Raw genomic sequence first — 16,031 nt, 5'->3', positions numbered from 1 at the left:
GGCCGCAGCCTGCCTGGGCGGCAGCTCTGATGGCCCCACAGCCCCTTGCTGCCCAGCTCCATGGAATTTTTCCCCTTGAAAACTTCCCTGGTCCGGGCAGAACCCCTCCACACTGGGTGAGTTGGGGTGGGGTGCAGGGAACGTGGGGGAACCCGTATGAGGAGTAGGGTTTGCAGGTGGAGTGGGATGAGTACAACCAGGTAGTCAGAGAGGGAAGCCGAACCCCTCCCCCCAGAGCAGACTCCTAGAAGCTGTGGAATAGTGGGCTGACTGCGGCCACGGGTCTGGGGGTTCCTTTCTGCAGTCAGCCCTGAGGTGGCAGCAGAGGAATCCCAGCTCCTCTTTCCCCAAAGTTTCTGAAGCGCCACTGGGGGCGAGGGGAAGGGGCAGGTCCCCACAGTATGCGGAAGCTGCTATAAGTAGGGGAGTAACGGTGCATGTCAGCGCCCGTGGTCCCCTCTGCAGCCCCTGCCCCAGACACGCGCACTCTGGCCTCTTCGAGGCACCAGGGATGCCTTCAGCTGGCGACCGAGCGGAGTTGCTGCTTCCTTCTTCTGGGGCGCGGCTCCCTCCCTGCCTGCTGTCTGATGTGTGTCTCGCTCTTGGTGGGTCCTCAGCCTGGCGCTGGTGGCTGCTTCCCTGGCCTGTGGGTGTCTGTGTATCTGAGTGTGGGCATGTCTGTCTGTCTGCCCTGAGTGTTTCAGGAGGAATCTGTCCTTGACCCGGTGTATCTGAGCGCATGTGTCTGGTGGTGGGGGCGCTCCCTCCTGCCACCTCTCCTCTCCTCCCCCGTCCCCTCCCACAGGCGCTAACACAGCCACCACCTGCGCCCTGAGTGCAGTGACCTCGTCTGTCCGCTGCAGTGCCGACTGCCCCTCTGTCCACGGGGGTCCGTGGCTGGGCTCCAAGCGGCTTGCTGCTCCCTCCTCAGCCTGAGGCCGCCGGAGCCCAGGCTAGACGCGCTCCCCTCCGGCTGGGTCCGCCCGGCGCCTCATCTTCCCTTATGTAACTCCACGTCTGCCTGCGCCTTGCAGGTCACCCTGGACCCTGCACTGGGCCCTGTCCACAGGGAGGCTGGCACCCAGGGTCCGTGCAAACGGGAGGTGGAGCGGACCCCTGGTCTGGGCACCGGCTTTCCAAAACCCCCTCCTCCCCATCCCTTCTCCTCCAGACATTCCTTCCCCCGGAGACCCACATTCCCAAAACATGCACCGAGGAAATGCCCCGCAGGGCAAGTTCCCTGGAGCGCGGGTGCAGGCGTTTCCCCCACCCCCACCCCGGGTCCCCACAGGCGCCAGGGCTCTCCATGATGACCGGGCAGGGGTCACCAAGGCCGAGGGCACAGGAAAGGCCGAGCAACCCAGACCCCGGCTCGGAGTGCGCGGGCTGACTGACCGCAGGCCAGCCCCCAGACCCGGTCAAGCCCCGGCCGGGCTCCCAGCCAGCTGCTGTGAGCGCAGGGGCTGGGCTCCAGGCAGCCTGGCGGGCACGCGGCGCTGTCCGTGGTGCTGCCGGCGCCGGGCGGGGCGGGGGCGGGGAGGGGGCGGGGCGAGGGCGGCAGCCAATGGCGGGGGCGCTGCGCGGGGCGCGCGGGGCGGTGGGCTGGGCGCGGGGCGCACTCGGCTGCGCGTTGCGCTCCGGGTGCACGGTCGCGCCGGCAGCGGCTCAGGCTCTGGCTCCTCTCCCACTGCAGCAGCCGCGCTGCCGGCCCCACTGGGCTCGGATCCGGCCCCGGCCCCGGCCCCCTCGGCACCGCCTGCCCTGGCCCCGGCCCCGGCCCCGCGGACCATGCGCTGGGCGCCCCCCGGGGAACCCGACCCGGCCAAGGGCCCGCAAAGACGAGGCTCCCGGGCCGGGGCCCCTCCCGGCCGCCCAGCTCTCGGCCGGCGCCCTGCCCCGCGTCTCGGAGCCGCGTGAGCCTGCGGGGCCATGGAGCGCGCGCCGCCCGACGGGCCGCTGAACGCTTCGGGGGCGCTGGCGGGCGAGGCGGCGGCGGCGGCGGGCGGGGCGCGCGGCTTCTCGGCAGCCTGGACCGCGGTGCTGGCCGCGCTCATGGCGCTGCTCATCGTGGCCACGGTGCTGGGCAACGCGCTGGTCATGCTCGCCTTCGTGGCCGACTCGAGCCTCCGCACCCAGAACAACTTCTTCCTGCTCAACCTCGCCATCTCCGACTTCCTCGTCGGTAAATCCCCAGCCCCCGGCCGCCGTGGGACCCAGGGGCGCCCAGCGTGGCCGGGCCAGCGGGGAGTGGAGCACGGACCTGGGTGGCTCCCGCAGGCACACGCCCCACCAGGGGACCCGGCCTGGGAAGGGGGCGTCCGGAGTCCATGGGGTGGGGGGCACAGGCGAAGTTCCTTGCCACTGAGGCCTCGGGACAGGGGCTGGGGAGAGATGTCCCCGGGAAGGGACACGGGCACTGGGCGAGGCGCAAGGCGCAAAGGCAGCGGGTGCAGCTCTGGCTCCTGCGCTGTAGCCAAACAAAGGCTGCTGCGGACTTAGGACGCGCGGAGGGCGCAGTGGGGCGGTTTAGAGAAGGTCTGGGGGAGGGGACATGGAAGGGGGATTTTTAGAGCTGTGTTGGGGGAAGGGACCGTGGGGAAGGTGGGGGTTGGGGGAGACGCTCGGAGGAGCGTGCTCTCACGTGTCCAGGCTCTGCTGCCGGCTGGGGGGCGGGGCACGCGGAGGGGGCTGGAGCGCCAGACACCTGTTGGGGATGTGAGGTGCGTCTCCCAGACGCTCCAAGCCCGCTTGGCAGTAGTAGTAGCGGCTGGCGGCTGCAACCAAGTGCCCTTTCAGCCGGGAGAAAGGGTTTCTCCTTGTCTAAGCTGAGAGGGAGGGCTGTCCAACGCCAGGGTAGGGGCTGGAGTCCAGCGTGGGGAGGGGAGAAGGAAATTGTCTTCTTTCCTCCTTTGAGGGCTGGGAGGGCTGGACAGAAGTCCAGGGAGTCCCGACTCCAGGCTCTCGGGGTCTTGTGGTGGCCAGAGTTCCCCATGCCTGGATCATCCTTCCTGCCCCCAGGCCCAGGGAACACAGATGGTGCTGGGAGCTATGTGGGGGTGAAGGCTGGCGGCAGGGCAGAGTTTGTGGCTGACACCAGGTGGAGGGGCGGTAAGATGAGGATGGCTAGTTCCAGAAAAGCAGCCACCATGTGACCCCAGGTCCCGCCGGTGTCTGCGCTTAGGTCCGTCCGTCCCCTGGCCCCTGGCTGCATGGTCCCACTGTGGCCCTACTCCCCACAGGCGCCTTCTGCATCCCACTGTATGTACCCTACGTGCTGACAGGCCGCTGGACCTTCGGCCGGGGCCTCTGCAAGCTGTGGCTGGTAGTGGACTACCTGCTGTGCACCTCCTCTGCCTTCAACATCGTGCTCATCAGCTACGACCGCTTCCTGTCGGTCACCCGAGCCGTGAGTCCTGGGCTGCGGAGCCCCTGTTCACTCCGCAGGGACAGTCGGGATGCCCATGGGAGGCACCTGGGTGGGGACGGCCACTTCTGAGCTGTGGGCAGAAGTGGGCTTGGTCCCACTGGCTTTGCTGCTGATACATGGGCCACTCGATGGCCAGCTGCCCACTCGGGGCCATGGCTGTAGCCAGACTGGCCTGGCCCAGGCAGGAGGCAGGGAATCTGGATGCAGATGTTCCTGAAGGCAGGGCTGTCACTGCAGCCCCCGCCCTGGGGCAGGTCCACAGTCCCCGGAGTTATGGGAGGATCTGGGGCCAGAGGCCTTGGGTGACATCCCTCACACATGCATGTGTGCAGCTTGCACACACACACAGGCCCCGGGAAGGCAGGCGGCAGATCCTGGCTCCGCAGATTTCCCTTCATGGGAGCGGCCACCTGAGTCAGGGACCCTGCCCCACCCAGGCTCCTGTATCAGGGCCATGCAGCCCAGGGAGCCGCTGCTGAAGTCACTCCTTCCCCTTCTCATCTCCTTGGCAGCTCACCTCCCCAGGGCTTTATGGGGGCCTCTGCAGGACTGAGGGCAGGTTGTTTGGTTCTAACCTAGAAAGGCTAAGAGACAGGGTGCAAAGAGCATGGCTTTGGGATCCTCTTGAGCCCATCCCCCTGTGGTCTCTCCCTCCTTTCCTGGAGCCACCAGGCATGGGGCACAAGGAGAGCTGCCACGAAGGGTAAAGCGGCCGAGCAGAGAGCCTGGCATGGGGGTGCTCTGCCCACCTCTCATTAGCAATAGCTGTGAACATTGCTCCCGCCATCACCAAGGTAAACACCATCAGGCTGGTGGGGGAGGGTGGCAGGGGCTCTCAGGTCCTACTCCTCGAGCTGTCCTACCTGAGACCCCTCAGTGGGATCCCTTGGCCCTCCTGCCCCCTGCCCCCACCAGCTGGTTGCTCTCTGCCCTGAGGAGGGCCCTGCCCTCTCTCCCTGTTCTTCCCCAGAGGCCCTGATGTCGATCTGGGATGCTTTGTTCTGTGGCGGGGCGGGGGATGTCTCCTAGCAGTGGGCCAGCTTGTGGCTTCACTCCTGCACCTCCAGCTCCCAGGGGTGTGAGCACCTGTGCAGGAGTGGGGCTGGACCTCCCACCCCAACATCTGCAGATGGCTCGGGCCTTTGCAGGATCAGGATGCATCATGTCAGAAACAGCTGTGTGCGCACGTGGTCTGGGGCTGATGCTGAGTCTGGTCCCAGGGATGCAGGGGCCAAGGACAGGACCCCCAGGGAGCTCACAGCTGGTAGGGGTGGTAAACAGGCAGCCTAGCAGAGAGTGAGGATTCAGGTTGGTCCCAGGGAGCTTCTGAGGCTCTCACTGAGTGTGGCAGGGCACCAGCCCGGGACCCCAGTGGGGAGGGTTAGAGGAAGGGAGGGGAAAGAGGGAGGGAGGGAGGACAGGAGGGGAAAGGAGGAGCATTGCTGCTGAGGGAAGGGCCCACATAGGGGCCCACAGGCTGCGGGGGCGCACCCAGTCCAATATTCCTTCTGCTCCGCCCCTGACCAGCCTGCCCTTCTGCAGGTCTCATACCGGGCCCAGCAGGGTGACACGCGGCGGGCAGTGCGTAAGATGCTGCTGGTGTGGGTGCTGGCGTTCCTGCTGTACGGGCCGGCCATCCTGAGCTGGGAGTACCTCTCCGGGGGCAGCTCCATCCCCGAGGGCCACTGCTATGCCGAGTTCTTCTACAACTGGTACTTCCTCATCACGGCTTCCACCCTGGAGTTCTTTACGCCCTTCCTCAGCGTCACCTTCTTTAACCTCAGCATCTACCTGAACATCCAGAGGCGCACCCGCCTCCGGCTGGATGGGGCTCGAGAGGCAGCCGGCCCCGAGCCCCCTCCCGAGGCCCAGCCCTCACCACCCCCACCGCCTGGCTGCTGGGGCTGCTGGCAGAAGGGGCATGGGGAGGCCATGCCGCTGCACAGGTATGGGGTGGGTGAGGCGGCCGCAGGCGCTGAGGCCGGGGAGGCGGCCCTCGGGGGTGGCGGTGGGGGCGGCTCCGCGGCTTCACCCACCTCCAGCTCCGGCAGCTCCTCGAGGGGCACTGAGAGGCCGCGCTCACTCAAGAGGGGCTCCAAGCCGTCGGCGTCCTCGGCCTCGCTGGAGAAGCGCATGAAGATGGTGTCCCAGAGCTTCACTCAGCGCTTTCGGCTGTCTCGGGACAGGAAAGTGGCCAAGTCGCTGGCCGTCATCGTGAGCATCTTTGGGCTCTGCTGGGCCCCATACACGCTGCTGATGATCATCCGGGCCGCCTGCCATGGCCACTGCGTCCCTGACTACTGGTACGAAACCTCCTTCTGGCTCCTGTGGGCCAACTCGGCTGTCAACCCTGTCCTCTACCCGCTGTGCCACCACAGCTTCCGCCGGGCCTTCACCAAGCTGCTCTGCCCCCAGAAGCTCAAAATCCAGCCCCACAGCTCCCTGGAGCACTGCTGGAAGTGAGTGGCCCACCAGAGCCTCCCTCAGCCACACCTCTCTCAGCCCAGGTCTCCTGGGTAGCTGGCCCTGCTGCCCCCAACCCGGCTCGTTCCCCCAGGGGTGAGCCCCGCCATGTCTGTGGCCCCCTCTTAATGCCACGGCAGCCTCTCTTAGGCCACCCACCCTGCCATGGAGGCACCTTCCTGGGTTGGCCAGAGGGCCCCTCACTGGCTGGACGGGAGGCTGGGTGGCCGGCCCTGCCCCCCACATTCTGGCTCCACCGGGAGGGACAGTCTGGAGGTCCCAGACATGCTGCCCACCCCCTGCTGGTGTCCACCCTTCGCAGTTACTGGTTGGTGTTCTTCCCAAAGCAAGCACCTGGGTGTGCTCCAGGCCTCCTGCCCTAGCAGTTTGCCTCTGCACGTGCACACACCTGCACACCGTCCCTCTCCCCAGACAAGCCCAGGACACTGCCTTTGCTGCCTTCTGTCTCTTGCATAAGCCTCAGGCCTGGCCCTTTCACCCCTCTTCCCACCAACTCTCTCTGCCCCCAAAAGTGTCAAGGGGCCCTAGGAACCTCGAAGCTGTTCTCTGCTTTTCCATTCTGGGTGTTTTCAGAAAGATGAAGAAGAAAACATTTCTGTGAACTTGATGTTCCTGGGATGTTTAATCAAGAGAGACAAAATTGCTGAGGAGCTCAGGGCTGGATTGGCAGGTGTGGGCTCCCACGCCCTCCTCCCTCCGCTAAGGCTTCCGGCTGAGCTGTGCCAGCTGCTTCTGCCCACCCCGCCTCTGGGCTCACACCGGCCCTGGTGGCCAAGCCTGCCCCGGCCACTCTGTTTGCTCAGCCAGGACCTCTGGGGGTTGTTGGGAGGAGGGGGCCCGGCCGGGCCCGAGGGTCCCGAGGCGTGCAGGGGCGGTCCAGAGGAGGTGCCCGGGCAGGGGCCGCTTCGCCATGTGCTGTGCACCCGTGCCACGCGCTCTGCATGCTCCTCTGCCTGTGCCCGCTGCGCTGCCCTGCAAACCGTGAGGTCTCAATAAAGTGTATTTTTTTATGGTGCTGATTCCTGAGGACTTTGTGGGGTGCTCAGAGCCTCCGTGCTTTGAGGGGAGACTCCAGGGAGTCCAGAAACCACTGAGAAGCAGGCATGAGGCTGAGGGCTCTGTGTTTTCTTCTAAGTCAGGGGACTGCAGTGGGGATGAAAGACCAGCCTGCCACACCAGGGTTTAATCCCAAGAAGGGTTTCACGTGCCCTACCGCCAGACCCCTGCACTTCTCAAGACCTGGCTGGCGGGTGAGGAGTTGCAGCCCACGCCCTGCTCAGGAGGGGCCCGCTCTGGCCCTGAGAACACAGACATGCAGCCCCTGCCCCCAGGACAGGTGCCTCATCTTTCTTGGTCAGGAGCAGGGTTGCACCCCAGCAAGACTTGGAACCCAGGGAGGATAATGGCCATGCCCAGCGTGTGCAGGGTCTGGGTGGCAGAGGGACTGCAGTGACCAGAGGGGAGGGATTGGGCTAGCTGGCTGGAGCTAGGCTGGAGGGGCTGCTAAAAGGGATGAGCCCTGGAGCGGAGGCATCTTTGGGAGAGGAGCTGTCCTGGGCAAAAGCCTGGAGGGGGTACTGAGGGTGCAGGATGAGGACACTGGGAGGAAGATGGAGGGAGGGAAGGTAGCACCCTTCGCTGTGGCCCGTGAGCCTTTAATTCCGAAGGCCGTTGCACCTGCTCCAGGGGCCCCAGGAGAGGGAGGCAGACACCAGCCCAAGCCCAGGCAGATGCTGGCCCACACCCAGGTGCTCAGAGGCCACTTGGAAACCAGACAAGTCCAACCTAGGTGAGATGCAAACTCGGTGGGCCAGGTGCCACCTCCCCCAACGTCCCCTCCCCCAGCTGCAGCCTTGAGGGCCCTGACGTCTCTGAGCCCACTCTGCTTCCGACAGTGCAGCCTTGCTAGGCATGCTTCTGCTCATACCTTTCCTTCCTACCCAGGGAGAGAATCTCGTCATTTTCTGGCTACTCTCACAGCCAGTGCTGGGGGTGGGGTGGGGTGGGGGTCCCCCTGCGCAGGGAGACCTGCATCTCCCCCTCAAAGCACCACTTCCCAGCCATGCCAGCTCTCAGCACTGCAGAGGGGAAGCTAATGGCAAAATGCCTCACCTCCAGACTTTTTTCACGCCCTGAAGCTAGAAGCTAGACCTGCACTTTTGTTTTCCAAACTCCCTGGAAACTTCTCCCAGAATCTGAAGTTCCACACCCCACTCCAACCCCCATCCCCGCTCTCCTTCCCCCCCATCCCCGCTCTCCTTCCCCCCGCCCCGTCCCCGCTCTCCCTCCCCCATCCCTGCTCTCCCTCCCCCATCCCCGCTCTCCTTCCCCCACCCATCCCCGCTCTCCTTACCCCACCCATCCCCACTCTCCTTCCCCCCATTCCTGCTCTCTCTCCCCCATCCCCACTCTCCTTCCCCCACCCATCCCTGCTCTCCTTACCGCACCCATCCCCACTCTCCTTCCCCCCATCCCTGCTCTCCCTCCCCCCATCCCCGCTCTCCTTCCCCCACCCATCCCCGCTCTCCTTACCCCCCAATCCCCGCTCTCCTTACCCCCCCATCCCCGCTCTCCTTCCCCCACCCATCCCCGCTCTCCTTACCCCCGCATCCCCGCTCTCCTTCCCCCACCCATCCTCGCTCTCCTTACCCCCCAATCCCCTCTCCTTCCCCCCATCCCCGCTTTCCTTCTCCCCATCCCCGTTTTCCTTCCCCCCGCCATCCCCGCTCTCCTTCCCCCACCCATCCCCCCTCTCCTTACCCCCCCCATCCCCGCTCTCCTTCCGGCTCCTGGACCTCTGACTGCCTCCCAGACACTCAAGTGACCCCTCTGAGACAGGCTCCTCTTCCTGGGCAGAAGCCACACAAGGCCCCTCTTAGTGACAGAGGGAGGGGCAAGACTGGAGACACCTGGGCCTTCTTCATAATTCTAGCCCCAGCCCGTGTGCACCTCTGCCCCTGGGGCTGGGCACAGTCCCAAGCGGAGCTGGAACCATGATGGTAGATGTCACTTTCAGAGTGGGGCGCCCCTTCTGCCTCTCGGAGGCCCTGAGGCTCCTCCAGCAGGCCAGCCGTTGGCCTCCCCTGTGGGCCCCCCGTACCACCCAGCCTGGCTCTGCAGCGGGTTTTGTTCCCGTAGCCAAAAGCTGTCTGGGAAAGGACAAAGAACCGTTCTCTGCAGTGATGGGCGCTTCTGTGCCGACAGCCCAGCAGAGCCCTGGCTGCCCCTCCGCCCGGCCCTGCTAAATGGCTACAAATTGGAGGATAAAAGCACAGGCTTTCAAGCAATTTTGCCTTCAATCTCTGGAAACTGCCGCTCCCTGGAGCTCCTGTGCGGGATGGAGGAGGAGAGAAGAAAGACACCAAGTCTGTTGGGCCCGAGTTCTGCAGCAAACAAACACACAAGGGGGCCTCTCTCTGTGAGTGAGCATCTGGGAGGGGAGACAGAGCCTGCGGGCCCCGGGCTGGAGCTGCCGCCTGGCTGTCTGCCCACCCAGGCCACTGCTGTTTACTGAGCACCTACTGTGTGCCAGGCACGGTGGTGGAGAGTGGGCTGCATAGGGCAAGCACTCACGTGGTCCCTGAGCTTCTGTGAGCTGGACCAACGAACAGCCAGCCTTGAGTCCCTGAGGAACAGGGCGTGCCGGGGACACAGGCGGCTACCATGGTGCATGTGGGTGGCCTGGCCACCTAGTGGGGACACCCTCGGCCCTTCTGTTGCAGGAGACAGAGCCGCAGCCAGGCCCTGGGCGGTCCTCAGGAAATAGGTGCTCAGGCCAGCAGGGTCTCCCCGGCCCAGGCCCTCAGAGGCTGCCACTGGCTGTGTGTCTGGCCACCTCACCTGCCTCGTGCTGGTTCTGGGGTGCCCCTGGGACAGGTTCTGGGCACATGCTGGGTGACGATCCTTCCCAGCTTGGGATGAAGCCCCTGAGCTCTCAGGGTGCCCAGTAGGCAACCCCATTTCCATCCTGTAGGAAAAGCCTAGTTACTGGTGAGCCAGGGCCACGGCGAGGGGCAGCTGGGGCCCCAGGCAAGGCTTCCGGAGCCCTGAGCTGGGGGACACATGGCTGCCTGGCACTGTCTTTATGGGCCCCCAGCCCACCCAGTGCTTATAGCCGGGCCTGGAGATATGAAGAGGCTTTCGTCCAACATTTACTGGCATTCTCCTGGGTGCCAGGTCCAGGCGGGGAACCCTATGGCCTTGAAGCCATCTCGGGAGGCACGGACATGCTTCGTTCTACAGATATGAGAACAAGGGTTTGGGAGGCTGGTGACACCTTGGTCCCACACCACACTCAGCAGTTGGGAGTGCAGCCAGGACTGGACACCAGGTGTGACTCTGAAGCCCATGTTCTTTTGGCTCCATCACGCTGTCCCCGAGTGCCTACTGTGTTCTGGGCACCACAGTGCGGCAGGTGTAAGTAGCTGCCCCCACTCCCGTGGACTGTGCCCTCTTGGGGGACACCACTGTGTGCAGTTGCTGGTGGGGGTACCCCCCGGGATGGAGAGCAGAGTGGGACATCCAGGAAGCCTCTGTGGGCCTCAGAACCAGACCTCAGCTCTGCTGATCTTCACAGGAAGCATCCATGGAGTGCCACTGGGGTCCTTCCATTGTGCCGGGCACAAGACCCCACTCAGCCAAGCTGGGGCAGGAACTGGGGGAAAGAAAAAGGAGGAGTAGGGGGTGGGCTGTGGAGCCCGAGGTCCCAGTTGCCCAGGTCAGGCAGAAAGTGTGTCTGGAGGGGAAACTGAGGCCTGGCGGATGGGGATTGCCTCAACCCACCCAGCAGGTCTGCATTAAGGCTGGGACTAGAATCCAGACTTCTTGGGAGGGTGCCAGCCCCGACTCTTCCTGTCCCTGCCCGTCTAAGAGGCCAGGCCGGGGCTCCCTGGGCCTCCGCTTCTTCCCCTGCAGAATGGGCTCGGCCACGCTCGGGGGTGGATGGAGCAGCGGTTGCTGAGTGGCCTCTGCCTGGCCCTCCGAATCCAGTTGGCGCCACTCTCCCTGCCTGGCTGCAGCTCAGCAGGCCCCTCGTCCCCGCGGGCAGGAAGCGGCTCTGGCGCCCACTGCAGGCCTCCCCATCATTACCGAAAATTGCTCCATTGTTGGCGGTGCACGCACCTGCTCGCAGCGGACAGCACTGTGCTAACCTCATTAAGCGCCCGCTGGGCCTCTCGGCAGGCAGGGCTGGAGGTGGCCAGCTGGAGGAGGCTGGGGGAGGTCGCCAAGGTCCCTGGAGGGTCGCCTTCTCCCCGCCCCCTCTCTCCTTCCTTTCTCATGGGTTGGAAATGAGCACGGGGTCTGGAGTCAGCTGGACTGGAAGGTCGGTCTGACTGGGGCCACTTCCCAGCGGTGTGACCTCAGACAGGTCCCTCAGCCCCTGGGGACCAAACAGCGCCCCCTTCACCACTGAAGTCTGGTAAGGATGGAGGGATGTCTTGCTCCCAATGGCCCCGGGGGCCAAACCCCTCCCCGGACCTGATGGTACATCCAGGGACTGGTGCTGGGGGGAACATCCAGGGTCTGTGGATCCTAGAGCAGGAGGCAGGGTCAAAGGTCAAGCTCCAGCGGGGCCTCAGTTTCCCTTTGAGGACACACAGGGGTCCATGGAGGGGCAGAAGCCCAGCAGGGCTGGAGCAGGGAGGGGCAGGGCCAAGGTTCAGGGGTCCCTTTCTGGTGCCCGCCTGGGAGGAATCCTCCTGCTGCCAGGCACATGTGACACGCTCAGGCCGTAGTAACAAGAATGGCTTCCGGCCCACAGCACGACGTTTTCGGCACCGTTCTGAGCCCTTTCCTCAGCTAAACCCATCTCGTTGAAGGAGGTTAAGTGGCCTGGTCGACATCACGCAGCTAACCTGGGACTATTTTCCCAACCCCTCAGCTCTCAGGGACACCTCAGGCACCTGCTCAGGAGATGTAGTTTTCTTTGGGGAACCACTGCCCCTCACTCTGGTGGGCTCGGTAGGGCCAACTCCACTCCTGGGCTCCAGGGTTCATGTGGGTCTCAGCCATGGCTCGGCGCCGTCACCACAATGGGTCTGGGATGACACACATCACATCCCCAGCCCCGCCAGTGGGCGGCAGTCCTGGGACTCTGGCTGGAAACCTGAGAAGGAGGTGCCCTCTCCAGCTGGAGCGGCCGTCCTGGCCGCCTTCGAGGCTGCCCTTGCCGAGGCTGCCTGGTGGAGGGAGTCTGCCTGGAGCAGACAGCAAGGAAGAAAGCCAAGCTGAGAGCTAGGGGAAGGCGGATTCCCCATGCTGTCGTACCTGAGCACCTGGATCCAGCCCTGCCTGAAGCTAGCCCTGGGGCTTAATGTTTTACAAGTTACCAAGTCCACCTTCTTTCCTAAAGCCCATACAAGATGCATTTTTATAATTGGAGTGGGAAAAATCCTGCCAGGTGAGACTCTGCCCAGGCTGGCATCCTCTACCTCAGGGAAGAACAGGTCACTCCTGCCCAAGGGAGGCCTGTGGCTCTGACTAATGAAAAGTGGGGAAGTGAGAAGATTTTCTGATAGATAATAGTGTGTTTGTCACGGTTGCGGCAGGAAAGGCATCTCCCAACACTGCAGGCTCTGGAGAGAGGACGGTGCTGTCCTTTCTGTCCACAAGAGGCATCCATGAGATGCCTCACCCAGGCGGCCTGCCTCGAGTGGCCCCAGCAGGGAAAGTCGGGTGGCCCCAGCAGGGAGAGGCTTCAGCCCCTGCCCACAGCCCCTCCAGGGGCTGGAAGAAGGCAGGGGAGGCTTCGGGGAAGGGTGTACCTCGTTCCCCTAAACCCCTGGCGGTCCTTTTCCCCCAGGTGGCCAGTCTCCTGGCACCCCCTCCCGGGAGGCACCACTAAGGAAAATCAGTGTTGAAGCCACTCTCCCTGTCACCACCTCCTCCTCGCTTGGGTCACTACCTCCTTTCCTTGGGGTCACCAGATAAGAAGCAGGACGCTCCTTAGGGTCACCAGATAAGATGCAGAGCCCTGAACTTCAGTGTCAGGATGAATAATGTTTCAGTGTGCACTCACATGCAGTGCACTCTTCATTGTAAATCCAAAATTCCACTCTAGCGGCGTGGGCTGCGCCTGCCTGAGCAAACCTGCCCACTCCCTTTTCTCTCCCTCCAAGGCCCTCCCTCCGCTGACGGGGACACTGGGGGTGGGGCGGGGTGCTCAGTTTTAAGAAGCCACGAAGCTCTTTGGCAAGGAAAAGAAGGGGCTAGGGTTGGGGTTGGGTGGGGGACTGGGGGAGTGGCTTCCTGGGACCTGGACCCTGGGGCCTGGTAGGGGGCGGCAGGCTGGGCACCGGGGGCGTGGCTTGCCCAGCACACGGGGTGGGAGGGGGGCGCGCGGAGCCTAGCCACCAGACCCATGAGGCTCTGCTCCACCCTTGACTGGGGATCCCAGGTGACACCCAGGGCCCCTGTGAGCCCAGAGGATCCTGAACAGGGAAGGTGCCCATCTGTGCCCAGGCAGGGCGAAGGGAGCCTGCTCCAGGCCCAGGCGGGGAAGGTATGACCTTGACTCATTCACTGGGTCTTGTTATCCTCACTGGACTGAGGAGGGAACAAGGCAGGGGGAGTGAGACACCCCCGCCCCCACCCTCAACACCCAGCCAGGCCACAGCCAGGCCTGTCCCCCTGGAGGCCATGGCAGAAAGCGGAATGATTTCCTGGCTCTGGGGAACATCATGGATCCACTGGGACCCACTGATTTTTTGCAAAGTAGCAATTCTTTTTTCTCCTAAGGAACCAGACGATTACAAGAAAGAAAAAACGATCAGGTAGCCCTGTCTCTCACGAGCCCTGTCCCCAGCACCCACTCCTGGGGAGGGATGGTAGTTCCCACGCAGGCCTGTCTTGCACCCCATGGGTTCAGCAGCCTGCGGACCATCAGGTCATTAGGCCACATCCAGGGACCCCGCCCCTGTCTTGCCTGTGTGGCTAACCCCATGTCACATGGAGGAGCCTAGGGTCCTCTCTGACTGTCTGGCTCCTTTCAGAAGTGGAGACCCTGGCCTGGGGGTAGGGCTGTTGGTGGAGCCAGTCCTGGCAGTAAGAATATGAACTATTCGAACAGCAGGCAGGGTTGGGCCTGCCGTGCATCCTCCGTGTGGCCTCTTTCTGGCGGTGCTGCTGGAGATGTCCCCAGATCCAGGATCCTCGGCAGTGGCAAAGCCCAGGGGCGATGTTTCCTGCAGAATTCTAACGCCAACGGGTGTGCAGGCTGCAGAAAAGTTTGCTTTTGTTTTCAGCTGACCTCACGCTGCCTTCTTCTAGCAGAGATTGAGCAAGAGCGCCAGGAGGGGACAGTCCCAGGAGGGCTGGGGTGGATGCAGCCCGAACATTCCACGGAGCCTCCAGGAGCTCACCAGAGGGCAGTGGGCTCCCGACGTCTTGACTTTTTCTCTTTCGAGATTGTTGTAGATTCCATGCTGTTGGATGCAACACTACAGAGACCCCACGTGCCCTTTATCGGTTTCCCCCACAGGGAAGCTTGGGTGAGCCACCCTCTAAGACCACAGCACACGCCATCGCCGCACGCAGGTTCCCACTCCCCTGCACTCATGTGTGCGTGTGCATGTTTACTTTTCTGTCACACACACACACACACACACATATATATATAATTTTTTTTTTTTGAGCCAGAGTCTCGCTCTGTCGCCCAGGCTGGAGTGCAGTGGCACGATCTCAGCTCACTGCAAGCTCAGCCTCCTGCATAGCTGGGACCACAGGTGCCCGCCACCATGCCCAGCTAATTTTTTTGTATTTTTAGTAGAGACAGGGTTTCACTGTGTTAGCCAGGATGGTCTCGATCTCCTGACCTCGTGATCCACCCGCCTCGGCCTCCCAAAGTGCTGGGATTACAGGCGTGAGCCGCCGCGCCCGGCCTATGTCATATTTCTTATCGTGGTGATAAACATAAAGTTCACCACTTGAGCTATCTGAAGTGTGCTGTTCAGTGGCTCTCCCATCGCCACCCTCCACCTCCAGAGCTGGTCATCTTCCCAGCCTGAAACACTAAGCCAATAGGATTCTTTCACACGTGCAGACTCGTGGCCCCACCACCAACACACAGGATGATGGTCCAAGGACCCTGGCACGGCCCTTTTGTGTCCACGGCTGCCTCCACCCTCCCGCCCTCCTCAGCCCCTGAGGACCACCAATTCATTCCCCTCATCGTTTCTGGAACACTCTGTAGAGGGAACCATCGTGTGTGACCTCCTGGCACTGGCTCTCCCCGGCCTGACACCTGTGGTCCCCAGGTGGACACCATGCACGCAGAGCTGCTCCCCGCCCCCGCCGAGCACTGCTGTACCCCGCGGCTCTGCAGCCTCTTTTAGCGGCACCAGGACAGGTCCCCGGCACGTGTGTTCACTGACGAGAAGCTCCGGTTGCCTCAGCATGTCTGCCCTTCAGGCGTCCATCCTGGGGCCAGCGCCGACCTGGGCACTGCACACAGACAAACGAGGTCTCTGTTCTCCAGGAGCTTAGGGCGGGCGGGGGGCGACGGCGGCGAACGTGAATAGTGTGGAAAGTGCACACGAGAGGGTGGTGGGCCCAACTGTGCAGAGCCTGGGCACGTGTGGCTGTCTTTGGCTTTTTGATTAGAGGGCATTTCACGGGGTGTCTGGGCAGGGCACGGGGTCACAGGGATCAGCAACACCAGAGCCTGCAGTCCAGGGAGTGGCCTCAGCACGGCTGAGACACAGGAAGGGGCAGTGGGGCTGGTGCTGTGGGCACCAGGGACTCCCAGTGAGGGGCCTGGCTTCCTGGCACAGCCCCATGGGAAGACTGAGGGGCCCGGGCACCAAGTAGGGGAGACGTTAGCAGGCCACTGCCATTGTCCAGAGTGGGGTGGAGGTGACAGGCATGGCGGGACCTGGGGTGGACCCGAGGGCAGAGCCGCTGCGCTGGCGACGTGATAAGGCAAAGACCCCATGCGAGACTGAACTCAGCATAGCACGTGCGCCAGGAAGCACACACAACCGCAAGATGGAAAGGGAGGCCGGGAGCGCTGTGGCAGGCCGAGGCGGGCGAATCACCTGAGCTCAGGAGCTCGAGACCAGCCTGGCCAACATGGTGAAACCCTGGCTCTACTAAAAATACAAAAATTAGCTGGGTGTACTCC

At 63.4% G+C, this 16,031-nt stretch overlaps 1 protein-coding gene across 2 annotated transcripts; it reads left to right on the top strand.

Annotated features, from left to right (window-relative positions):
* Nucleotides 1-1,615: 1,615 nt before the first annotated feature.
* On the top strand, nt 1,616-6,980 carry HRH3 (histamine receptor H3). 2 transcript variants are annotated; one of them, XM_063659050.1, is made up of 4 exons: nt 1,641-2,182; nt 3,240-3,406; nt 4,970-5,373; nt 5,614-6,980. In XM_063659050.1, exons 1-4 carry the CDS (start codon nt 1,930-1,932, stop codon nt 5,888-5,890), a joined length of 1,101 nt encoding a protein of 366 aa, XP_063515120.1. In that variant the 5' UTR covers nt 1,641-1,929; the 3' UTR covers nt 5,891-6,980. The 2 variants fall into 2 exon arrangements, with proteins under 2 accessions (XP_054324216.1, XP_063515120.1); XM_054468241.2 differs by having other exon boundaries at nt 1,616-2,182; nt 4,970-6,980.
* The last annotated feature ends 9,051 nt before the right edge of the window (nt 6,981-16,031 follow it).

This window comes from Pongo pygmaeus, chromosome 21 (assembly GCF_028885625.2).
Source record: "Pongo pygmaeus isolate AG05252 chromosome 21, NHGRI_mPonPyg2-v2.0_pri, whole genome shotgun sequence".
Taxonomy (NCBI): domain Eukaryota; kingdom Metazoa; phylum Chordata; class Mammalia; order Primates; family Hominidae; genus Pongo; species Pongo pygmaeus.
This window is presented reverse-complemented; position numbering and strand designations above follow the sequence as displayed.

Coding starts and splice junctions, on each gene's coding strand:
- HRH3 (XM_054468241.2), top strand. CDS start 1,930: ATGGAGCGCGCGCCGCCCGACGGGCCGCTGAACGCTTCGGGGGCGCTG. Junction 2,183..3,239: donor CATCTCCGACTTCCTCGTCG/GTAAATCCCCAG, acceptor TACTCCCCACAG/GCGCCTTCTGCATCCCACTG. Junction 3,407..4,969: donor TCCTGTCGGTCACCCGAGCC/GTGAGTCCTGGG, acceptor GCCCTTCTGCAG/GTCTCATACCGGGCCCAGCA.